This window comes from Equus caballus, chromosome 25 (assembly GCF_041296265.1).
Source record: "Equus caballus isolate H_3958 breed thoroughbred chromosome 25, TB-T2T, whole genome shotgun sequence".
In the NCBI taxonomy this organism is placed as follows: domain Eukaryota; kingdom Metazoa; phylum Chordata; class Mammalia; order Perissodactyla; family Equidae; genus Equus; species Equus caballus.
In genome coordinates this window covers 22984490-23010270 of record NC_091708.1, presented here as the reverse complement: position 1 = coordinate 23010270, position 25781 = coordinate 22984490, and the positions used below count along the sequence as shown (strand labels likewise).

The 25781-nt window shown below is 47.6% G+C and overlaps 1 protein-coding gene and 1 long non-coding RNA gene across 9 annotated transcripts in view; one reads left to right on the top strand and one right to left on the bottom strand.

Annotated features, from left to right (window-relative positions):
- The window catches only part of PTPN3 (protein tyrosine phosphatase non-receptor type 3), a 141496-nt gene that overhangs the window by 46744 nt on the left and 68971 nt on the right, over positions 1 to 25781 (top strand). For all 8 annotated transcript variants that reach the window (XR_002804127.2, XM_014735953.3, XM_070251281.1 and 5 more), the window contains exon 2: positions 19739 to 19893. Coding sequence is in view for 3 of the 8 variants with exons in the window: in XM_014735953.3 (XP_014591439.3) it covers positions 19739 to 19893 (155 nt within the window). In the remaining 5 variants the exon portion in view is untranslated. The remainder of the gene's footprint in view (positions 1 to 19738; positions 19894 to 25781) is intronic.
- Positions 16423 to 20793, bottom strand: LOC138920778 (uncharacterized). The gene is made up of 3 exons (XR_011432563.1): positions 20693 to 20793; positions 20022 to 20180; positions 16423 to 18143 (listed from the first exon to the last, which is right to left on the bottom strand). It is a non-coding gene; the product is annotated as an uncharacterized lncRNA (long non-coding RNA).

Genomic DNA, 25781 nt, shown 5'->3' with positions numbered 1-25781 from the left:
TGTAACTTGGCTCCATCTGGCCTGGCTTTCCCCCGTCTCTACGCCCAACCCAGCAAACCACGTGCTCCAAGCCAGGCCTTCCCAAGCCTTCATGGCAAAATGCAGATTCCGATGCTGGGGGCCTGGGTGGGCTCTACGTTCTGCATTTCTAACGAGCCCCTGGGTGATGGTGAGACGGATCCCCAGACCACACGGTGAGCAGCCGGACTTCTATTTCACAAATGAAGTTCTTCCGACACATTTGCGGTGTATAAATAATGTGAGGATTTTTAAATTTTGTGTTATAATTTTAACGCTGTTTTATACAAAGTTAATCTTAAATTTTTTCAATCCTAATAAAGTCAGTTCTTTGTTACAGTGATTATTTGCTAACAAAAGATATTTTCAGAGACTAAGAAAGTCTTCAGTTTCTTAAGTTACCAAATAGATCCAGGTGCCCGAATGGATGGGGTGGGGTGGGGTGGGGTGGGGGTCAAGAGGATGTTTTCCCTTTAAAGGGGCGCACACTCAGGGTCTGGGCTCCCTCCTGGGAGCTTCTCTAGGGCAGAGATTGTCTCTTATTCACTCATTCCCCAGGACCCCCTTGGGCCTCCTTAGGATGTCGGCTGAAGGGGAAGGAGGTGAGTCCCGGCTCTTCCTCCAGGAGATGAGTGTGGAGACCGAGGATCTGATGTGGGAAGACGGGCTTGGAGGGGAGCCTACGCTTTGAGTCCTTGGGGAAGTGCTCCCAGTCACAGGAGAGGAGGGGCAGGATTCCTGGCAGCTGGACCTTGTTGAGGGGCACGTGAGGCCAGTTTGGTGACTCTTATTAAGGCTTTGCTGTGGGAGGGGCCAGCCTTCGGTGTGGAGAGGAGACCAGAGGGCGGGAGATGGACCTGGGAGAGCCTGACTGCATTTGCTGGTTTGCTGCGTGGGGAGGGTCAGAGAAGCATGTCCCAAATGGTGAAGAATCAGGTTTCTGGGGGTGAGGGGATGGCACGGGATGGATGTCAGGGAAAGATAGAACCGTTTCTGACCGGTGTGCTCCAAGAACGTCGTTGTTCCTGTCGCCGCGTGAGTCTAAGCTCTTTAGCCTGCCCCTGAAGGGTTTCATGGCCTGGCCTCTGCCTCCCTCTCCCACTTGTTCTCTGCTACATTGCCCACGTTTCTGGGTCCCGGCCAAACCGTTCCCCACCTCAAATGCGAATGTGCGTCCTTGCTCCCAGCCTCCTCCCGCGGAGCTTGCTCTGCAGGGCTGCAGTGGTCATTGTTATCTCTGCTGCAGCTTGTAAGCCTGGGCCCCCCCCTCCTCCCCGCCACCACTCTGCTCTGTGCCCCGAGATGAGCCTTCTAACGACTCGATTTCTTCTTCTCCACATGGAGACTGACAGGTCGCTCCACCCCACGAGATCGGGGGAAGAGCCCGTGATGACGGGCAGGTCTCCGGTGGCACATAATTACCTAGGAAGTGCTGGTTGTCAGCCACAGCCTGCTGTCTGTCTCTCTCAGTAAGCTTGACAGGAGGACTATAGCGTGACGTTGGTCCACAGGTGGAGCCGGAGGTCTCAGAGATGGTGTGACTTGTGCAGGGCGGGGCTGAGGTGGTGCTACCACGGAGGGTGTGGGATGTGATGAAGATTGTGGAGGAGGAGGAGGAAGCCAAAGCCCCAGGGAAAGTTGGATAGAGGTGGGGAGCAGAGCTTCTCAGACTTTTACCCGCGCACGAGAGGATTCAGGTGCCGAAGGTCAGAGTGGGGCCCAGGAGTCTGCATTTCTAACACTCGAGTGATGCTGCGCCAACCCTCTGGAGACCACACTTTGAGTGGCGTTGGTCCAGAACATGTCTTATGGTGGAGAAGAGAAAAAGCACAATGAGCACAGCCACACAGCCTTCTCCCCAGCTCCCTGGAGACGCCTTGGAGTGGGGGGCCGCCAGGTGTCCTGGGTCTGGCCTGTTAGATTGGAATCAGATTGTGGGTGGTGATGGACGAGGGGCAGTAGGGGCCCCTGAGGGCTTTGAGGTCACTATTGGGTGATTTGATTTTGTCATTTGATACTTCATCCTTCAAGGTCTAGCTTTGCCATTAAAATCCCTTGAGAAGCCGTGTTTGTCCCAGGCTGAGCTGTGGTCACGCCCTAGACAAGGTCCCAGCAGCTAGTGGCACACACCTGTCTTCCCAGCACTTACTACCCTGCGAGGTGATTATTTGATTATTCACGCATCTCTCGCTCTGACCAGCCTGTGAACTCAGAGAGCAGAGACCTGAGACGGCGTCTTAGTCACCTCCGAGCCCCACCGCCTGCCGTGGGAGCCTGGCGCAGTTGGGGCTCACTGAATGCCCGGGGCGCACCGAGTTGGGGTGCCTGGGAGAGAGTTGGTGTGGACGGATGGGGAAGGTGGTTTGAGGAGTCGGCAGGACCTCCAGTGAAAATGTCAGGAACGTCTTCAGAAGATAGAATGGGGGCTGGGGAGCCATGGGGACTTGGGCATCAGCTCTGGGGAGCAGGAGCTGGGCGGTAAGCTCTCTGGAGGAGTAGAGGGTTCCATGGGCGAGTGGGGATTTCAGCCAAGAAACCCCTGTGTTGCTCTAAGATCCAAGAGCAAACTTGCTTTTCTCCTGCTCCCTCAGGAGAGGACAGGTGCCCAGACTTAGGCACATTGAGGATGAAGAATCTCAGCTTCCCGAGGCGGGCTGGAACCACGGATTGGGACCCAACACGTGGCAGGGTATAGAGCCATTCGCAGTCATTAGCATGTTGAACCTTAACCTCAGAAGGGCCCTGTGAAGTGGGGCCCATGAGCTCCTTGAACCTTAGGCCCCTGTGAGTTGGCGCCGGCCTCACTTTCCTGAGATGGAAGTGGAGTTTCAGAGAGGTACAATAACTTTCTCAAAGCCACAGAGCTGGGAAGTGGAGGACTCTGGCCCGACTGTCGTCTCTGGGGCAGCCCAGGCTCACGGCGGCATTTCTGAGGGCAGAGTGCTTGCAGGTGTGGCTGACAAGGCCCAAGTGATGGCAGGGTCAGGCGGGCTGTTGGCCAGGTGCTGGGGGCCCGCTGGAGGAAGAGAAAGAAACCGGGCCTAGTGAAGGCAGAGCGGGAGAGGAGCAGCCGGAATGCATGGAGGTCGGAGCAGTCCCACACCCTGGGCACCAATAAAGCATCAGCTGACAGCATTTTTTTAAGTTCTTATTTTCTTGAAACTCATTATTGCTCGTGATAGAAAATTTGGAAATACAGGAAAGTTGAAAGGATAGAAAAACTAGCAAGTATGTTTTGATGACCTTATGAGTTCCTTGATGTCTTAAATAGTTGTCATATTGGAGATACAGTGTTGTAACTAGCCTTTTTAACTTAATCATCTAATCATTTTCCATGTCGTTATGAACTCTTCATGGCTCTCCTGTGGCTATTTTGTGACTGACTTTTAACTGGCCCTCAAAAGCTAGAAATCAACTTTTGTGGTAACTTTTGATGTCTCTGCAAGGAAAATCTTTGCAAATAAAACTTTATTTCCTGTCTGGGTATGTCCTGACAGTAGGTTCCTGGAAATGGACTCACTTGGGTCAGTCCACCTCCCAGCATTGTTGGAATGACATGCTGTTAGGAGCAATGACAGGAACCTCATAAAAGTGCAGGTGTAAGCCCTGTGTACATTAGCTTCTGTTTATTCACTCGTTTGTGCATTTCACCAGCATTTCTTAAGTGCCTGTGGGGAGAGACTCTATTTTCTATGGCCAGGTCAGCACAGTAATAGCTGCCAGCATCTCAGGCTTAACTGAGATGTGTGGTGCTGTCTGATCACCCACAGTGTCCCAGCCCTGACTGCCCCTGTCACAGGCCCCAGAGCCGGGATGGCCTGTGGGCCCCTGTGGCTGCTGGGTCCAGGCCATGCTCACCTGTGCATTGGAGCGCCTGCCTTCCCTTCTGTAATGCGGAGCGATGTACCAGATGCTGATTGATCGTGTTCTCCTCTTACCCATGCATTCCACGGGTACTTATTGAGTACCTCGTGTTTGCCAGGCACTGTTCCAGGTGCAGGGGATACAGCAGCAGTTAACTAAGAGTCCCTACCTTTAAGGAACTTCCGTTGTAGTGGGAGGAGGATTGTTGGAATTGGGAGGAGCCAGGCCATAAACAAGTACTGAACTGTCCACTGGTGATAAACGCTAAGGGGAAAAAGAGTAAAGGAGAGGGGGAGTGATCAGGAAGGCCTCACTGATAAGGTCTGAAGAAAGGGAGGGAGCCAGGCGGAGGATGTCTGTGGGAGGGGACTTGCAAGCTGCGGAACAAGCTTGGCACAGCCCAGGGACATGAAAGGGGCAGAGCGAGCAGGTGAGGGGTGATGTGATGAGGGCACGGCGGTGGTCCTTGTGTCGCAGAATGAGATCTGGGACCAGGGTTCGTTGTTTGTGGTTGAGAGGTTTTGGAGCCAGAGGGCCACTCCTGCCCCTTGCAGGAATTCAGACTAACCTCCCGCCTTTTCGTTGCTTGTCTGCAGTGGGTGATCACTGAGGCCTGTGTTTGGGGAAGACCCTGGGAATTGAAGCCCAGGCTTTGGCAGGTCACTGCCTCCATTGGCCCTTTGGTTTCCTTGTCTGTGCAATGAGGGGCTTGAACTAGGAGACTAGTAAGGACAGGTTGAGCTTTCCAGCCTGGGACCCTCTGCCCTGTCCTTAGTTAAGTGGGCTAGTTAGATCTTGGACCATTTTAGTTTAACTGACAGGAGTGTGTAAGTGTAATTGTTGATATATATAGTCCTTAAAATGTTTAGCCTATCAGATCTACTCCTTTGTTACAAACGAGTCTTTCAGCCAGCGGTGGGTGGTCTTGGAGTAGGGTTGAGAAGTGGGTTGGGGGTGGAGCATGCCCCCAGTGTTGATCCACTCAACCATCCATTCATCTCAGTTAATTATTGAGCCCCTGCTGGGTACCAGGCACTGGGCCAGCTGCCTACAGCACAATAGTGATTTTTCAAAGACCCAGGCCCTGCCTTCTTCAAGTTCATGGTCTAGTGCAGCACTGTCGGCTCTGCCAGGGGATGATGGTGGGAGGGGACCCTGGTCGGAAAGACCATGGCAGCCCCTACCTCACATTGCACAAAAATTAACCCAAAATGGATCAGTCACCTAAATCTAAGAGCTAAAACCATATAACTCTTAGGAAAAAAACATAGGAGTAAATCTTCATGACCAGTGGGTTCTTGGATGTGATATGAAAGCACAAGCTACAAAAGAAGATTAGATAAATTGGACTTCATCAGAATTAAAAACTTTTATACATCGATGGACATCATCAAGAAAGTGAAAAGACAGCCTATAAAATGGGAGAAAATATTTGGTAACCATATCTGATAAAGGTTTAACATTCAGAATATATAAAGAACTCCCATAACTCAACAACCCAAATTAAGATAAACAACCTAATTAAAAAATGGGGAGAGGACTTGGATAGACATTTCTCTGCAGATCTACAAATGGCCAATAAGCGCGTGAAAAGGTGCTCAACATCATTAGTCATCGAGGAAATGCAAATCAAAACCACAATGAGATATCACTTCACACCTACTGGGATGGCTATAATAAAAGTCTTGGTGAGGATGTGGAGAAATTGGAATACCCTTCGTTGCTGGTGGGAATGGAAAATGGGGTAACCTTTGTAGAAGAGTTTGGTGCTTTCTCACAAAGGTAAACATGGAATTACAAAATGATGCAGCAATTCCACTCCTAGGTATATACCCAAAAGAACTGAAAACGGGCTCAAACAGATGCTTATACAGAGATGTTCATTGCAGTAGCCAAATGGCGGAAACAACCCAAGTGTCCACAACAGACGAATGGATAGACAGAATGTGTCTATCCATGCAATGGAATATTATTCAGTCTTAAAAAGAAATGAAGTTCTGATAACATGCTGCAACATGGGTGAAGCTGGAGGACGTTATGCTAAGTGAAATAAGCCGGGACAGAAGGACGAATGTTGTATAATTCCACTTAGGTGAAATATCCAGGCAAATTCATAGAGACAAAGTAGAGATTGCCAGAGGTTGGGGGAGGGAGGGAAGGAGGAGTTATTGCTTAATGGGTACAGAGTTTCTGTTTGGAAAGGTGAAAAGTTTTGGAAACAATGGTAACAGTTGCACAACATTGTGAATGTAATTAATTCCACTGAATTGTGTACTTTAAAATGGTTAAAATGGCAATTTTATGATTCTATTTGTTTTACCATAATAAAGACAGACCAGGGCAGGGTAGTTCAATGTCTGGGAGGAGTGCGATTTGTCAGGAGCTGCTGGGTTTGGGTTCTGCTCTGTACCGGGTCACCTCAGGCACGGTCCTTACGGTCTTTAGCCTAGTTCTCTTTTGATGGGGGAGTCAAATGAGATGACAGGTGTAGCGCATTTGTCGTGGGAGATGCCTTCCCATCCCCTTTCATTCCATCCTTCCCCACGTGAAAAGATTGACTATGTTGTCTTTTCTACCATCCAGGACAATCTGGTGGTTTTGCCCAAATCATCATTGATTGCCTGCTTATCGTTCTGCCGTTTTCCTCTGGGCTGTGGTCTCGTCCCTTCCTGCCACCTTGCTGCCATGCTCATCGGGACCCCACTTCCCTGATGTTGGTGCCAGCCCTTGCTCACGAGCTTCTCCTCCCCTCTGGGTTTACTGTGGGCTCTTCTGAAAGTCTGAGCCCTACTAATTAGAAGTCATCCGAACACCCAGCTGTGGTTGTGATTCCAGTAGATGGAATATTGTGAAGTCATAACAAAAAATGCCAGTGAAGTGTTTGAGACACCTGGACAAATGCTTGATAGTGGGGTAATGGGAAAGAGTAAGGTGTGTGATTGTATAGACATTATAAGTACAACTTAATATCTGCCCCCAAACAAGCAACACTGCTGGTTGGCTTGTTTTATCTGATGTGAGCGCATCAGTGCGCCCTGCGTGGCAGCTGAGCTGCCCCCCCCACTTCCCCTCCAGGGTTTGCCGCCTTCGGGTGGTCAGAGCTGACTTGTGTTTTCTTAGCCTTGGAGGGAGACCCTGCTCTGCCCGAGCACCTCCCACAGTTGGTTGAAAGGATTTAGGTGCTGTCCTGGATCCTCCTGGAGACCTGGGCCTCTGTGGCACCTAGAGTGTCCCCCTGGTTTATCAGTCACCCCCCTCCCGTGACTGTCCTCATGAGATCCTTGGTTTAGACCCAGCACGTGTGCCTGCCCCTGCGGGTGAGCAGGCAGGGGTCTGGTTGAGCTCAAGTTCATCGAGAAACCCAGCCTCCTGGGGGCTACCAGCAACCTGGGCCTTCCTCAGGGGCCCTCACAGTTCTGAGATCCCTGGAGGCAGGTGCAGTGGACGGGCTGGGGCTGGCCGGCTACTCTCCCAGGATCTCCCTGGAAAGAGAGCTGTTGGTCACATGGTAGGAGAGGCCCCAGGCCAAACCCAGGGCCTGGCCTCAGGAAATGAGGTGGCCCACTCCTGTTCTCTGCTAATAATTAACCCAGGGGTGGCTGCCTGTCAAGCTGGAAGGGCCTTTAGACGTCATGTGCATGCACTCCAGCCCACGCCTTTGCAAAAGTGAGAGGAAGTCATTGACTACGTTTCCTCAATTCTGAGAGGCGTGCATCCCACATTTTAACTTTTCTGAGATCACGACCTTCGAGATCAAAGGGTGCTTTGGATGTACTGTTCCTTTAAAATTTTTCTGAAACACCTGTTAAAGCAATCGTGTCATCTTAGAACGGAGGGAATATGGTAATAGATACCCAAGTCATTACTCAGGTTTCTGATGTTGCAGAATTAATTGGGGGGAAGAAAACTTTTCTGGACCATCTCCTAAGAGGAAATGGACCAACATGGGAGCTGTGGGGAGTGTTTATGAGATTATCTCAAAGGGTAAGAACATACCTTTCCTCAGTAAATTAGAGACGAGAGTTATTAAGTGGGGCTTCCCCCAGCCCCAACGAATCACCTGTAAGTCCCCTTCCTCCCCAGTCCTGCGGGCCTGTGGGCAGGTGTGGCATGCCCTGCACTGAGCCTGGGGTCATCACCCCATTTGGAGGCTGACTGTGTGACTTGGGCGTGGTTGTTGGAGTCTAACCTTCAATCTGTAAAGTGGGAGCAGCAACACTGCCCGCGAGGCCCAGTCAGAATGAACAGAGCAGGAGAAAGGGATGTGAAAGTCTTTGGAAAACGGAAGCGCTTTAGGATCCTTATTGCCGCTCAGGACAGGAAGCCTGGGAATGGGAATGGCCCAGGGACTAGGAGCGAGGAGCCGGGAAAGGGCGTAATACAGAGGCCGTCCTCACAGCAGCTGGCGTTGAGTGTCTGTGGTGGGCCAGGCACGACATCGCTGCTCCCCAGGATTATTTACAGAGGAGGACACTGAGACAAATTGCAAGTTGATTTGTCCAAGGTCATACCAGCTTGGAAGTGAAGAGCCGAGACTAGAACCCAAGTTTGACTGATTCCTTCAAACCTCCAACCAGCCCTGGCCACCTGGGGCCGCCAGGCAGCAGCTTTCCTCGTCCAAGTCGCCAGGCACTCCTTGAAATCAAAGAACGGATTGTATCTGTCTATATTCCCAGCTCCCTGCACGTGGAAGGCCTCAGTACAAGTACATGCAACAACGGCAGCAGCAAGATATATTATTTGCACTCAATTATTCCGAATTGCTGTTGCTGTGATGAGCATTCTGGCATGCCTTTATAAGTCATTTTTAGAGTTAATGCAGTTTCCTCTCATTAATTTTCTGACCCCATCTCAGCAAGTCATAAAGCTCTGGAAATCTGACGAGGCTGCATAAAAATACATTTTATCTTGGTTTCTAGAGGCGCTGGCAACCAACAGAGTTGCTGTACCTAATATAACCTGATATGGCCCCTCGGATTAAAACCTTCCAGGCAGCGGGTTTGAAAGCTGGAAGCAGCCTGAGCGCGCTCTAAGCTGGGAAACTGGGCTGAAGAAAAATGGAGGAGTGACTTTCCCAGTCAGTTGGCTGATTAGTGATAAGTAGGGTGATACCTTGCGGGGAGGGGTTGGAGGGTATTATTCTGTGTTTCCTTGAGGGATGGTGATGGCGAGGGCTGCTGTTGGTGAGGCTCGGGTTTCTCTGGCCAGGCTGCCCCTGGCTGCAGACTCCTTGGCAGGCACGGAGCTGGCAGGATGGCCCGGCTGTGAGATTCCTGCTTCTTGGCTGGGATGAGCTGCGATTAGCACATCTCAAGCCTTTCAAAGTGACTCTAGCTGTTTTCTTTTCTGAGGGCTTCTGCTGCTTTTGGCTGTAAAGGGGTGGGGGCTGGAGCCGAAGATAGAAATATCGTGGACCGACGTCCAAATGGGCGTGTCTGTGCCCCGAGGGCAAATATTAGCACAGTATTTTTGTAAAGTTTATGCAACTTGATTCGTGTCCCTGTGGAGTAAATTTATTCCATCCTGTTTTCCAGTCTGTTTGAGGCCTAGTGGAACTGTTCAGAGGGAGGAAGAAAAGAGATTGGTAGCTTAATTTTACATAAAACAGCTCAGTCTAAAACATCCGGTTGTCTATATTTTGACCTTTGTGTATTGCTTTTTGTCCGTTCATATTCTTTTATCCCCTAGTTCATGGTTTGATGGGCCATTTTAGTTTTTTTCCGAGGAGTTATCTGTTTAGAATATTTCTCCTGGGAAATCCATATAAGAAAATCCAGTTTTGAACAGTGCTGCTGCTGAGTAGGGCTTACACATACAGAAATTTAACCTTGGCACTGTTGAAACTGAAATCATAGTAGAATCTCGGTCCTGGAAGCTCAAAGTTCATCCATCCCACCTCCTCCAGTGCCAGCCTGCCTTCTGCAACCTTCTCACCAAGGGTCTCCTCCAGCTTCTCTGCTTGATCACCTCTAGTGACAGGGAGCTCGTTCTCTCCCAACATAGTCCCTTCCATATTTGTGCAACCCTGACTGTTCAAAAAGCTCTTTCTTCTGTTGAAGGGCTATCTGTTTCTTTCATCTTCTACCCATTGAACCTTTAGGGTCTAAAAACATCAGTCTAATGATAGTAGTAATAAGTACCATTGATGGGGCCCTGCTAGGTGCCAGTTAATTTGCATACGTACCATCTTTAGTGCCTAAAACAACCTTGGAAAGCAGAGAAAATCTCCTCCCTTTTATAGATAAGGAAACTGAGTCTCAGGGGGAATGATCTAAGTTCACACAGCTGATAAATGCTTAAGGGGGGGTTCCAACCCACTTCTGATTCCCTTGTTGCTGACCTCACACAGCCTCAAACCATATCCTAATTCCTCCTGTGTGATGGCCCCTTGGAATTTCGAAGAACTTCATCTTTTCCTCCCTGAGATTTCTCTAGGATGTCAGTTATTCCTCAGACACTCCTACTAACTCTGTTCCCCTGGAGTTCCTAAAATGTGCATGTGTTTCCCCTCCTGGCCTTTGCACGTGCAGTGTCGGGATGTGCTTCTGCCACCTGGCCAATTTCCCTTTATCCTGTAAGATTCCCCGTGAAGCCTTGGTGAACTGGTCCTGCCACCCAGCCCCCCTGGTCTGGTCGGGAGCTGCCTTCCTGTTCCTCTGTCACCCAGGGCATTCATCTCCCTTGGAGCTTGAAACTCCAGGCCCCTCTGCCTTCCCCCTGCCCCCACTCCACTCCCTGGCCTGGTGCAGAGCCAGCGCCCAGTAAATGAATATTGAGTGAGTCAACGATCCGGAACTCCTTTGCCACAGTAATAACAAAGGCTAAAAGTAATGGTAAACAAGATCGATGAGCCTGTGAAATCGTAGTCCTAGTCTGATTCGGGAATTCAGCTGGCTGCTTGGCGGCTGGAGGGTTAGCTTGTCTAGTTAGTAAGTCCTGGGAAGTCACTGTCCTCAGCGTGCTGTGGTTTGGTCCCTCCGTGGGTGGCGTGTGTTCCCTTTTTCTCCCAGGAGCAGATTTGCTGGCCTCAGAAGTTTCTGGGTTGACTGAGTTGCACGTAGTAGGAGAAGTTTACCAGTCACGGGTCAAAGACCTCCTTGTGGGGAGGCCAAGTGACGGCTCTTCTCATTTCTCTACGGCCCACACACCAGACGAGCTGCCAGCAGCATCCACAGGCCTGCTGAGAAACAGCCTGGGAGGGTGGAGTCCTGGGAAGTTTGGAGGGGGCTGGTTTAGCACTGTGCCAGATGACCTTTTCCTAAACATTAAAAAAGACAACCACCTTCTAAAAATCTCATTTAAAAAATGTCGTGATAATGTTGAGAGTCAGGAGAGTGGTCACCCCTGGAGGGGAAGAAAGGGCCATGCGGGAGCTCCTGCTGGCCTTCTTGAGAGCTGTGCACTTAAAATTTGTGCTTTTGCCTCAGTGGGATGCTTTAAGGAAAGGAGGAGAGAAGAGGTACAAGTTGAACGTGAGTTTTCAGATCACTGAAGAACAAACCTTGTGTTGGTTAGCCAGCTTCCCATCCCAGCCCCGAGGACGCAGCTCATGGAACATAAGAGGTTGGTTTCTCTTTATAGCAACATTACCTCTCTCCCAAAACCGCCTGCAGCTCCCACAGCATTCTTTATCTTGCCCTTCAGGGAGCTTAAACCTACTTCTCGTCATCCTCCCGGGATCAAGTAAAACTCTTATTTTGTTAGTTTTGCAAGTGTCACGGTGTCGAACCTATAAATAAACCCCAGCTCCGTGATGAGAAAACTATTTGACATTTTGAAGCTGTTTGAGAACAAGGGTTCTCATTGCGGGTCTCCATGAACACAGCCAATCCTGCAGATGACTCCAATGTGCTCCCCCGGGGCTCCGGTCAGACATCCCCTCCCTGAACAAGTTGCAGGATCTGTCGAACCCGTGATTTGATTCCGAGATTGTACTTCTGGGGTATTGGGATTAACAATTGCAAGATAATTTGAGTTTTGAGCTGCGTTTCTAAAGTGACTTGTGTGAGCATTTTCTCCCATGTGGTGGAGAATAATGTGACATCTGGGAGTTAAAAACCTCCATAAAGGCATTCGCAGAAGCATTTCTTTATAAATAAAAGATATTAAATATTTTTATATATGCATACCCAAATTAAAGTCTTGTGCACCCAAAACTTCCATTGTCAGCTGTGGTTATCGTTATCATTAGCAGTTTAAACTTTAAAGATGTTGTTTAAAAATTTTTCTGTCTATAGGCTCAGGACAAATTAATTTATTGACTTTAACGCTGAATTAGCAATATGAAAATGCCTCCCTTAATGAAGAGATTTTTTCTACTTTAGTAAATATTCAGTAGTGATTATGTTTACAAGTTAGTTTTTAAAATGTCAGTATATTTATCTTTGTTATTGTTATGCAGTGTTGTACTTTGGAAACTAAAAAAGTCAAGTAAGTGGGGAGAAAATGGCAGAGTGTAATGTTGATAAATTTACAAATATTAGTCATGAGGAAAAAAATTTCGTGTACTAGTTTATGGTAACTTGTTATGAGCCGCACATAATTTAAAATTAATAAAGTGAAATAGTGTATATAGAAGTGTTTTCCAGGACATATGGGTATTTCACAAATGAGAACTAAAATCGTCAATTTTTAATTAGTTGGGCTGAGTTTCATTAATATTTGCAAAGCCCAATGGATCACACAATACGCATGCATCTCTTTTCCTTTTTCTTCCTTACGACACTGGTAGTTGACTCTTGTCCATTTCTGAGAAAGAATGTGCATAACAGAAGGCCCTGTGGTCTTTTTTATAACTTGGACGTTATGAATTAAGAATTGCTGTCTGTGAAAGATGTGAACTACTTTGAGTGAACAAGCCAAGACATCTGGTTATGTAATATTAAGTGGTAGAATACTTTCTGAACTGTTGCTTTCTTCCCCTCTGTTATGACAACAGTGCTAATCCCGGCACTGACATATAGACTGGAGAGGCTGGTACTCCAGCAATGCCTGAGGAAGTGCTTCCCCAGACTGAGTGATGGGACAGCTGCTCAACTTTGGAAATTCTTTTTAGCCCTGGGAAGCGACTGGTAACATAGGCAGGAAAACTGACGTAGGGCATCCGCTAACCAAGCCTCTGGCTCTAGGCACAGAAGGTCAACCCAAGGGAACCCTGGAGATCATCTGAGCGTTTTCCGCTGGGTGGTGCTCAGGCCGCCTGCATCAGAGTCCCCTGGGGGTGCTTGTTAAAAATACAACTTCTGGGGGCTGGCCCTGTGGCATAGTGGTTAAGTTTAGCCCACTCCAATTCGGTGGCCCGGGTTCTCAGGTTCAGATCCTGGGTGTAGACCTACACCACTCGTCAGCCATGCTGAGGCAATGACCCACATACAAAATAGAGGAGGACTGGTCAGATGTTCACTCAGAGCTAATGTTCCTCAAGCAAAAAAAGAGGAAGATTGGCAACAGATGTTAGCTCAGGGCCAATCTTCCTCACCAAAAAAAAAAAAAAGCAACTTCTATATGACAACTAAAGCAAGGCAAGGTCCTAGTTTGGAGCCTGGATCAGAAGGAAAGAAAGGACAGCATCAGAACAATTTGCAAAATTTTAACATAGACGGTACATTAGATAAGTGCTTTATCAATGTTAAATTGCTTCAGTGTGAAAATTGTACTGTTGTTGTGAAATACCCTTGTTCTTGAGAGAGATGTGCTAAAATATTGCGAGGTAAAGGGACACAATCTGCTACTCTCAAGTGTTCAGTAAAAAGCGGGGGGAGGGGAGGAGTGTGCAGGAGAGAGAAAGTGTATGTGGCAAAATGTTCACAGTTGAATCCAGGCCAACAGCAATATGCAAGAGTTCTGTTTTTCTTGCAACTTTTTTGTAAGTTCAAAGAGAATTTAAGTTTTAAAATGCAATTTCCTGAGTCATTACAAAATCAGAATCTCTGAGTGGTGTCCAAGAATCTGTAGGTTTTTTGGGGGAGGGGGAGGGGGGTTGAAATTAGCCCTGAGCTAACATCTGCTGCCAATCCTCCTCTTTTTGCTGAGGAAAATTGGCCCTGAGCTAACATGCGTACCCATCTTCTTCTACTTTATATGTGGGATGCTGCCTCAGCATGGCTTGATGAGCAGTGCTGGGTCTGCCCTCAGGATCTGAACCGGCGAACCCTGGGCCACAAAAGCATAAACACGTGAACTTAACCACTGTGCCACCGGGCGGGCCCAAGAATCTGCATTTTAACAAGCTCCCCAGATAATTCTTAAGTACACTAAAGTTTTAGTTAAGTCTCTTGTATAAAAAGCCTCGTTTTAGTCACTGTCTCTTTTAGCCACTTAATTATCAGCATGCATTCTTACAGTTTGATCTCTTCTCAATCCAGTGCCTGATACGTGATTAATCTGCATCCAGGTATTTGTCAGTTTTATCCGTAGCAGAGTTGCCCCACTTCAGGGACGTCTAAGGAGCACTTGGGCCCGACCTTAAAGCAGACGGAAATCAGAAGCTGGCCTGTGTGCAGTGCAGGCAGCCATCTGAGCGTGTGGTTGGCTTTCCTGTCTGTGTGTGATGAAGTCGTGATTAGGGCCTGGTTTGCCCTTCGAAGACTTGGTTAACCCATAATAATGTAGCTTAACTGCTGTGTGCTTACAGTGAGGAGGAGGAGAAAGCAATACTAACAAATAAAACATTTATCTTAAATAGATTAAATGTTGGTATTTGCGAAGCATGCTTAATTTCACGAGTCATCCATCTAGCATGGCTAGTCGTACATGTACATGAGTGTTTATTTTCTGTGCTAGAAATGCCCGTCTCCAGCCAATCAGGCATCTGTTGGGCTCATAAATAGCAAAAAAAAAAAAAAAAAAAAAAAGAAGAGCTTTGCTGAGTTCACCTGGGAAAGGGAGAGAATTAGGCCTTATATGTAGTGAAGTGTGTGTTGTGTTTTTTTAAATAGGCCAGACCGAATGATCCAACAAGGAGGGAGCATGGCTGTTACCTGTGTTTGCCTTGGAAGGTGAAGTGTTTCCTCTGGTGGCCACTAGGTGGTAGCATTGGGCTAGGTCAGCTTGATGATTATTGACGCAGGTTCCTGCAACCAGCCCTCCCCCCGCCCCCCCGCCCCCCGTTCATTTGTATGGTTTACTCGCAAATTAGGTGTTTATAAATCATGACTGCTTTCTTCCTTTTTTTTTTTTTAAACGGAAACTTGCACTCAAGTGAGAGGGCTAACTTCTTATTTTTAAAAACAAGGGTGTAGAATAACCTTAACACACTCTTTTAAAATGATCGCAGTGGAGCCGCGTTGCTCTAACTCTAATGGAGAAGAATGTGCTCCTCTCCCTGCTCCTTGTCTGTGGTTCGTGGGCTTGTGGAAGAACAGAGTTCCCCAGAGCAGCGTGTAGACCCTTACGAAATAGAGCATCGCCTCTTCCCTGTCTCGGGCTCCAGGGCAGGCAAGGAGGCCAGAGGGGAGGATGGTAGGTGTCCCACACTCCCGGGCGTGGCAGCCTGTGGCAACCTGCGCCTGCTTCTGCGTCCGCTGAGTTTGTAGAGGAGGTCAAAGGTTCATTGCGGATCTGGGGCCGCCCCGTGGCGGAATGGTTAGGGTCGCGCGCTCCATTTCGGTGGCCCAGGGTTTTGCTGGTTCGGATTCTGGGTGCGGACGTGGCACCGCTCATCGGGCCACACTGAGACAGCATCCCACATGCCACAACTAGAAGGACCTACAACTAAGAATGTACAACTGTGAACTGGGGGGCTTTGGGGAGAAGAAGAAGAAAAACATTGGCAACAGATGTTAGCTCAGGTGCCAATCTTTAAAAAAAGGTTTATGGCCTATCAGTAAATACCTTTTAACCTTAGCAAGCTTATTAAAAGCAGTAAAATTTTAAGAAACAGAACACCTATCTGTAAGGTATTTGAAATCAGCTTTGCCTACAAAATCTAGAGTCGACAGTCAGCACCTGATGGCATTAGAAGCTTAGTTAGCATTGTCAATAAAACGCCTTTTGCTGAGTACCTAGTATGTGTCCTACGCTGCATGCGCCCTATCCACATGCTACCCCTAACACTTATGTGTTGGGCCCCTACTATGCGCTGAGTGAGATGTTGCCTCTTTCTATCATGTTTTGCAAGTATGGTCTTTGATAAAAAGATTATAGGGTAGAATCTCTTTTGTTATTGTGCAAAACAGATTCTAAAGCTGTAACTGTTTGATTTTTTTTTTTAAATATGCACAGAACAAGCTTGGCTTCCATGTTGTAAAAGGCGTCAGCTGCAGCTGTGATCATTTGTGGTTGGAGAGGCCAGTGTGTCCCTGGTTGGGCTGTGGCTTTGTTCAGAATTAAGAGGCTTATAAAGGAAGCCATAGAAACCCTGAGTTCCCCAATTGCTGTGGTACAGGAAATAGGGCAGTTAGTCAGCATCCATTGTCGTCCTGACCGGATTGTTTAAGATATAATTCCAAGACAATCTGACAACACCACATGGCTCAATTATGTGGTTATTCAACATCGGACCTACTCTTATCAGTTTGCTTTAGGAACAATTGTGGGAAGAACATTTCTGCAATTTTTATGAGATTCTTTTTTATGACATTGTCGTTAGGTTCCAAACCCTTTATGTAACAGATCGATGTGAGGGGGGGGAAAAGTGTATCTCTTCCTGGTTGCTGGTCTAGTTTATTTTGTCAGCCGGCTCCATGACTGTGCTGGGGAGCACCATTAACCACGGTTAAGTTCGTGAGTCCCGCCGTTACCCATGCTGGCGATGGCTGATCCATGGAGCGATGAGGAGCAGTTTGAAGATCGGTCCTGCAGTTGGCATGCCAGCCGTGTGACTTGCATTTGGGAGCTCCGGTTTGAAATCACCTTTGTTTTTTTCAGTCCGGAGTCGTGGTGTGATTAGCTGTCAGTTTCAGCTGCTCTGAGGACCTGCCAGACTCTGTGACGTGGACGCCCTGGGTGAATGGCTCAGATTCCACAGACCCTGTGTGCTGTCTGACCATCCAAAACCCACCCTGAGGTTCCCTGAAAACCCACTCCTCCAGCCATTGACCGCCTGGCCCTTCCTTTGAGCCCTTCCCGAAGGGAATGGCCTTCTGTGCCACACCCCAGGGTGCTGAATCACCATCTACGGGTGGGGCTGGGGCAGGCATCTTTTTTTTAAATTCCCCAGGTAATTCTGATGTGTACTCCCACGAAGAACCACGCTTGTAATAGTTCTCTTGTATCTTTAAAAAAAAAAAAAAAACCCCAAACTTATAACCCACCTGAAATTCTTAGACAAGGACTAAACAATAATTTTGACGTTTTAAATTCAATGCGGTTAAAGCATTGTGGAACACATTTGTTGTCTTCCGATAACTTTTGGTATTACTCAGAAAATGAGTCCCTGCTTCTGATGACGTTTTCATTGGAAAGGGCAAGGTGGAGGTGGTGGGGTGGGTGGAATTTTATAAGCGACTGAATAAGTTTCCTTCCACTGCTGGTCCCAGGAATTTTTTTCATTAATATTTGAGATCCCCTATCCCTATTTACTGAGAACGGAGGTTTGCCGGGAGCTCCTTAAATAGGATAAGGGTCTAAGTGCACCCTTCTCTCCCCAGTGTATCTTCTAGAAGCTTTCATCGTCATTGTGTTTGTACTTCCTGAAGCTAAGCTGCCTCTCTGGTCCCTTGGGGCTTGATTCTCGGGCCTCTCGGCTGCTTGGTCCTCATCCCTTCCGTGCTCCCGATCCCCACATCTTGATCTCGGTCCTGCCCTGAGGTTTGGTGCTGCTCTTCCAGCTCTCTGTGACTTGCCCCTCACAGTGTGGACCCTGAATCAGCAGCTTCAGCATCACCTGGGAGACTGAGAAATGCAGACTCTCAGGGCCCAGGCAGACCTACTTGATGCCGAGCCTGCATCTTAACAGGATCCCCAAGCCATCTGCATGCACGTCAGTGTCAGGAGCGCTGACCCCCAGGCCGCATTCTGAGTGAAGCCCCCACTCTCATTCCGTCCTTCTCTCCTGCCCGCTCCCACCAACCTGAGTTTGTCTATGAGGCTGAACTGTTTTTCCAGATGATGAGTCTTGGCTTCGTTTCGTTCTTCCTTTCATTCATTGATTCATTCAGAGATTTATTGACTGCCTGCCAGAGCGAGGTGTTGGAGATGCAGTGAGCAAGACTAGACTCGGTTCCTAGCCTCGTGAAGCTTGGCTTCTAGTGGTAGAAGCAGATATTAAATACGTCGTCAGATGTAAATGTGAAGTTATGATGAGCGCTGGAGAAAAGAACCTGTAACACAAATACATGTAGTTGGGGACATCAGGGAAGGCTTCCCTGAGGAAGTGATGCTTGTGCTGAGCCCTGAGGCCTGGATAGGAGTTAATTAGGTGAAGAGGAGCAGAAAGCTTTCCAGACAGAAGGAATAGCATGTGCAAAGGCCCAGCTCATCATAGGAAGTTTGCAGAGCATTAATAAAGAACGTTAAATTGCTCTTAAGTCTTTCATCATTATCCTGCTCTTCCACCCGACCTCATCAGATTTACGCCTCCCCATCCTCTAAGCTGAGGAGCTGGTCTAGACCTTGGCCCTCCTGCCTGTGTGATGTGACCATGTGCTCTGTTGGACACATTTCCAGTCTTTTAGTCTGTCACTCCACGGTTGAGTTCACTAGTAAACCACTTTCCTTACGGTTCCTTGAATATACTGCGGTCAGATTGTAAACTGCCCTCGAATTCCCTCTTCATACAGGTGCTTTTTTTCAGTAAGCTTGATTTTGAAATATACATACAGCGAAGTACATAAATCATAAATATAGAGCTTGATGAATTTTCAGTGACTACCCCAGTGTCATTAGCACCCTGATCAAGAGAATATTATAAGCATCCCAGAAGACCCCTGTGTACCCCCTTGCCCATCACTACACCCAGAGTAACCACTAGCCTATCTATTAGCATTGACTAGCTTTGCCTGTTTCTAGACTTTACTTAAATGGATTCATGCTACAGGTGAGCTGTTGTGTCTGACTGCTTTTGCTCAACATTAGAGCAGTTAATTCATGTTGTTGCATGTAACAGTAGTTCATTGATTTCCTTTGCTGTATAGGCGTGCACGACATGACTAGACCACAATTCATCCATTCTGTTGATGGGCATTTGCATTTTTTCCGGTTTGGGGCTATTATGAAAATTGTCTTTTTGTGCATAAATATACAGTTTTTTTTGTTGAGAATATACCTAGGAGTGGAATTATGTTACAGAATATGCACATGTTCAGCTTTCCTAGATACTGCCAAACAGTTTTCCAAAGTAGTCGTGCTAATTGACATTCTCACCAGCAGTGCGTGCGGGTTCCGGTGGCTCCACACCATGGTCAGCACTTGGTTTTGTCGGATTTCATTGTAGCCGTTCTGATGGGTTTGTGGTACTATCGCTTTGTGGTTTTAATTTGTATGTTTTGCATTTCTTTGACAAGGAATGTGATTCCCATCTTCTACCAGGTTTTTTCTTTTATTGATTTGTAGTGGCTCTTTACACCTTCCTTGTAAATATGTATATTTGCAGATATCTCTCTGGGTTGCCTTCTTTCTTTTAAATAATGTCTTTTAATGAATAGGAGTTCTTAATTTTAATGTAGCCTCATTTATCAATAAATATCTTCATGTCTTAAATCATTTTTACACCACGTTTAGTTCTGTAAAACCTTAAGGGTAAAATACACAACTATGTAAAATAGTAAAACATAAATAAAAATTGAAAGCCTGAGAAATATAAACCTAGAGGGTTCACCCAGGGAGAGATGACACACAGATAAACAAGCCACATGATACTCTGAAGGTGTTAGAATTGAGCGGTAAATTTTGCTCACAACATTTTTGTTTGTTGCAGGTTATCCGACGATAGTTATGACCTCCCGGTTACGTGCGTTGGGTGGAAGAATTAATAATATCCGCACCTCAGAATTACCCAAAGAGAAAACCCGATCCGAAGTCATCTGCAGCATCCGCTTTTTAGATGGCTTGGTACAGACCTTTAAAGTTAACGTAAGTTCTCCCGATCGAATTTTTTCCTGCGTTAACCCTCGCGATAAATAGAAATGAAGAAAAAAAATTATTTGAAAATGAAAGCTTGAGATCTCAGATCTGGTGTGTCGAGATTGGACTGGAAATACCTTTGGAAATTTTGTCCACATTTTTTGCCTCCCCCTGTGGCGTCTTCCTCTCTCCTTTGTGATGTGAACTGAACGACTCTGCGATGGTGCTTTGTGATGTCTTCTTCGGCTTCCTGAGACGGTTCTGCAGTGATGGTGCCCTCTGCTTCACTGGAGCCCCTGTCACGTTGCGTTCATAATAGTTGTAATTGTTAGGTCATATGTGGCTGTTTAAATGGAGCTCCTGGGGGACAGGAATAGTGCCGTTTCCCCTGTGCCTGACACAGCAGGTGCTCATTAAATGTTCTGAGTGGGTGGGTCCCATCTGGAGGGCAGGGAGGCGGTCAGCCTCACAGATGGCGGTTCAGAGAGAGCCTGGCTTTCCACCTCAAGCCCGAGGCAGAGGCAGGACCAGAAATGAGGTCTGGCTCAGGCCAGCAGTAAGACGCTCGGACAGGAACAGTCCCTGCCGCCACACCCCGCCCCGGTCACCACCTGGGCCCCTGACCTTTGCCTGCCTCTCGCTGCCTCTGACCAGTCCTAAAGGATCAACCCCAGCCCTGGACTGGCTGCCAGCATCTGCCTCAGCCTGGCAAGTTCAGTGTGCCAGGAAAGGTGTTAGAGAAAGGGACGGGAGAGCGACTAGGAGATGATGAAAGGCCACAAGAATTCAAAGAGTGGCAAACACTCACCCCTGCGTCCTCCACCCCACGCATAAGGTCGCCTCCTCCTGACCCCAGGTCACTATGGACCTTGACGGCTGAGCAGGCAGGAGGAGAGGGTGGTGCGTGTGAGGTCACAGCATGGTGGGTGTTCTGCACAGGTCACAGAGGCCTCTTCCAGATGCTGTAAACTGACAGCTTAGTTTATATCTGGCTGCTTTGTTAAAATTTCTATTGTCAGTCTTGGAGCTGCTCCTCAGCTGTCTGTCTTCTTCCTAACAAGAACTTGATGTTTCTTCAACAAATGTTTACTGAACACCTGCTATGTGCCGGGCTTTGTTCTGGGTACAGAGAATCCAGCAGTGAACAACACAGAGCAAAGTCCCTGCCCTTTTAGAGGGAGGAAATGGACCATAACAAATGGAGACTACATCAGGTGGTGTTGTGTGCTTAGAAGTGAAGTAGGATGAGGAGGATAGCGAGTGCCAGGGCATGACAAGGGGTGGGGTCGTCATTTTATAGAAGTGATTGGGGAAGACCTCACCTAAAGGAAGTGAGGGAAAGAACCCTGTGGTTCCCTGGAGGAGGCACATTCCAGGTAAAGAAACAGCCAGTGCAAAGGCCCTGAGGCAGGATCCCAGTTAGTGTAGTTGCAGAACAGTATGGAAGCCAGTATGTCTGGAGTAGAATGAGGAAGGAGGAAAGCAGCAAGAGAGGAGAGGAGAGAGACAACAGGCGTTGGACTAGGGGACTGTGGAGAGCCTTGTAGGTCATCCTGAGGGCACTGGCTTTATTCCGAGTGAGGCAGAAAGCATTGGTAGGGTTGAGTGGGGACCTGACATGATCGACTCAAGTATCACTCTGGGTGCTCTGTCAACAGTAGACTAGGGGTGAGGGTGGCAAGGGCTAGGAGACTATGACAACAGCTAGGGGAGAGGAGGAAGGTCATTGGACAGGGTGGTGGCGCGGAGGTAGCTAAGAGTAAGCCAAGTCTGGAAATATTTTGAAGTGGAGTCAATGGAACTTGCTGATCAGTGGGACTTAGGACGTGAAAGAGGCCTCAAGATGACTCCCGAGGTTTTTGGCCCAAGCAACTGGCAAAACGGAGTTGCAGTTTACAGAGACGGGAAAGGCTGCAGAAGGAACGGGTTTGAGAGCAGAAATAACCAATTCTGTTCTGGACATGTTGAGTTTGAGATGCCTGTTCCTCCTCTACATAGAAATGGTAGTAGGTATGCAGATAAGGAGTTTAAAGGCAAGGTCGGGGCCGGGAGACAAATGTGGGTGCTCCCAGGGTAGAGATGGTGTTTGAAGGTCTGCAGTGGGACGAGATCACCCGAGAAGTGAGTCGACACGAGATACGGGTAAGGTTCCATGTTTGAAGGTTGGAGAGATGAGGAACCAGCACTAAGGGAGGCGGAGAAGGACTGTCCAGGGAGGTAGGAGGAGACCGGAGTAGGGGGCTCTGAGAACCCCAGGGAAGGACGTGATTTAAGGAGGAGGAGCTTTGATCAAAGAGGTGAAAGATCTGTACTCTGAAAACTATAAAACATTGTTGAAAGAAATTGAAGACGACAAAAGGAATGGAAAGATATTCCGTGCTCTTGGGTTGGAAGAATTAATGTAGTTAAAATGTCCATACTTCCTAAAGCAATCTACAGATTCAATGGAATCCCTATGAAAGTTCCAACACCATTTTTCACAGAAATAGAACAAAGAATCCTAAAATTTTTATGGAACAACAAAAGACTCCAAATAGCCAAAGTAATCCTGAGAAAAAAGAACAAAGCTGGAGATATCACACTCCCTGATTTCAAAATATACTACAAAGCTATAGTGACCAAAACAGCACAGTACTGGCACAAAACAGACACACAGATCAGTGGCATAGAATCGAGAGCCCGGAAGTAAACCCACACGTCTATGGACAGCTAATATTCAACAAGGGAGCCAAGAGCATATGATGGAGAAAGGAGAGTCTCTTCAATAAATGGTGTTGGGAAAACTAGACAGCCACATGCAAGAGAATGAAAGTAGACCATTATCTTACACCGTATACAAAAATTAACTCAAAATGGATTAAAGACTTGAATGTAAGACCTGGAACGATTAAACTTCTAGAAGGAAACATAGGTAGTATACTCTTCAACATCGGTCTTAGCAGCATATTTTCAAGTCCCATGTCTGACCGGGCAAGGGAAACAAAAGAAAAAATAAACATAATGGGACTACATCAAACTAAAAAGCTTCTGCACAGCAAAGGAAACCACCAACAAAATGAAAAGACAACCTAACAATTGGGAGAAGATATTTGCAAACCACATATCAGATAAGGGGTTAATATCCAAAATATACAAAGAACTCATACATCTCAACAAAAAAACCCCCAAGAACCCAGTCAAAAAATGGACAAAAGATCTGAACAGACATTTCTCCAAAGAAGATATACAGATGGCCAACAGGCACATGAAAAGATGCTCAACATCATTAACTATCAGGGAAACGCAAATCAAAACTACAATGAAGTATCACCTCACTCTAGTCAGAATGGCTATAATTGGCAAGACAGGAAACAAGTGTTGGAGAGGGTGTGGAGAGAAGGGAACCCTCGTACATTGCTGGTGGGAGTGCAAACTGGTGCAGCCACTATGGAAAGCAGTATGGAGTAGCCTCAGAAAATCAAGAATAGATCTACCATATGATCCAGCTATCCCACTGCTGGGTATTTATCCAAAGAACTTGAAAATACAAATGCATAAAGATACATGTACCTCTATGTTCATTGCAGCATATTCACAATAGCCAAGACTTGGAAGCAACCTAGGTGCCCATCAAGGGACGAATAGATAAAGAAGATGTGGTATATATACACAATGGACTACTACTCAGCCATAAGAAATGATGAAATCCGGCCATTTGTGACAACATGGATGGACCCTGAGGGTATTATGCTGAGTGAATTAAGTCAGAGGGAGAAAGTCAAATACTATATGATCTCACTCATAAGTAGAAGATAAACATGATGCAAACAAAGAGAAAAAGAGACTGGATTGGTGGTTACCAGAGGGGAATGGGGGGAGCGTTGAGGGTGAAAGGGATGACTGGGTACATGTGTGTGGGGATGGATTATAATTAGTCTTTGGGTGAACAGGATGTAATCTATACAGAAATCGAAATATATAACAATGTACACTTGAAATTTGTATAATGTTGTAAACCACTGTTACCACAATAAAAAAAATAAAAGGCAGAGGAAAGATAAGCCCTGTAAACAGGCCTAAGGAAAGCGCCAGGCCAGAGGGGTGGTCCCATGAGGCTGAGCACAGAGCCTGGCACGCAGCCGGCACCCAGTCATCCTTCGTTGTAAACATCGTTGTTGTCATCCAGCTGCTGCCAGCGCTACTCCCCAGGCTTCCAGCAGCCTGGTCAAAACTGACTCACGTTGAACTTGAGGGCCTGGTGGCTGCTTAGAGTCTCCATGGCTTTGTATGTTTCTGCTCAGGGAGGTGGTTTTCAGACTCTAGCCTGGGCCATCTCATAACCAGGAGCAGGTGTCTTCTGGGAAGCTGACCCCGACTTCAGTCGTTCTTACCCCAGCCCAGGGAGCAAGCCGGTTGCTGACAGTGACGTGGTCTAACTAAGCTGACCTCTTGTTGGGTGGAGGCTGGGCTGGGAGGCCTGTTATTATCAAATGTCCTTTATTATATTTCAGTTCCTTCTGAGAACTGGGTGAGTGGTCCAGAATAGATCCTGGAATGGATGAATTCTGCACTCCGGAGGGGAGAGATGCAGTGTCTCGGGAACACGCAGGCTCTGGCATCAGGCAGACCTGAGGCAGGCAGGCAGAGTATCCATCTGCTGACAGCAGGAGGCACGGAGGCTCCATGGGCCTCTGTTCCTTGTTGGCAAAGGGGATGGTGGTGATGACCTTGCAAAGTTGCTGCAAAGAGTAGAGATCATGTATAAAAAGTGCATGTAGCATCATGTCTGGCTCCTTGGAGATGTTCAGTTGATTATAGTTGTTATTGATACTATATTTTAAATATAACACAAAATCGTAAGTAATAATTTCAACAAGGGAAGCAGGTAGCTCTTTGACACATCAAGAGAATATCTCATAATTTATGGGGAGAGTCTCTCATAATTTGGAATGTGTGGACCGGGTCATCTTTTCCACACCGTCCTGATTCCCTTGTGTGGAAGCTGCCCTGGGTGGAGGAAGCAGCAGACGAAGGGCCCTCGGTCAGGACAGGGGGATGTGTTCAGGAAATGGGCGTGTCTCGTGTTCCCACACTTCAGACCAAATAATGAGACCGTGCCAAACAAGTGACTGCAGGAGGGGGCCTGACAGTTACCTAATTCTCTTCCTCCTGGTCACTGTGACCCATTTTATGCTCTCAGGCACTCCAAAAAAAAAAAAAAGGGATATCTATGCATGGTCTATTTCTGACTCCTTTTGTCCTTAAGTTTGATGGTTTGGTTCAAAGGATTCCAAGAAGTCGGCCTGTTGAAGTAGGGTTTGCGATTGCGCCTTGCTGTTTCCCACCCCTGTGCCTTTGTGCTGGGCTGTCTGCTTGAAATGCCTTTTCTTAGCTCCTGCCTTGGAGAAGGGTGGCAGTGAGCCCTGTCACCCTCCCAGACCCAGGTCAGGGGTTGCTTCTGCTTGTCCCCAGGTTGAATAGACCGTCTGTCCTCTTGCGTGTTCACCGTGCCCTGAGCGTTTCATGGCCCTTGACAGCATTTGACACACCATGTTGCAGTCGGTGCTTCCGTGGCTGCCTTTCTGGGTGGGACGGAAAGGGACACTTAGTATGGCTCTGTCCATGCCCAGCACCATGCCTGCTCCATAAACACTGAGTGGTGCGTGTGGCTGAGTCTCACTTTGGATGCGAAGTGTGGTCAAGTGTCCCAGCGGCTTCTCACTTCAGATGACGGGGGCAGTGAGGCAGATAATCCCCCAGGGTGTCACATGCCACTCCCTCTGAGGGTAATTCGGTTGGCATCTGAGTATTCTTAGCCACCTTCCTTCATGCTCTCAGTAGAGTTGTCTTCCCTGTTCACATTTCCATGGCTCCTGAGGAGCCAACGGAACCTGACGTGGCATTAGCATTCTGCTGGG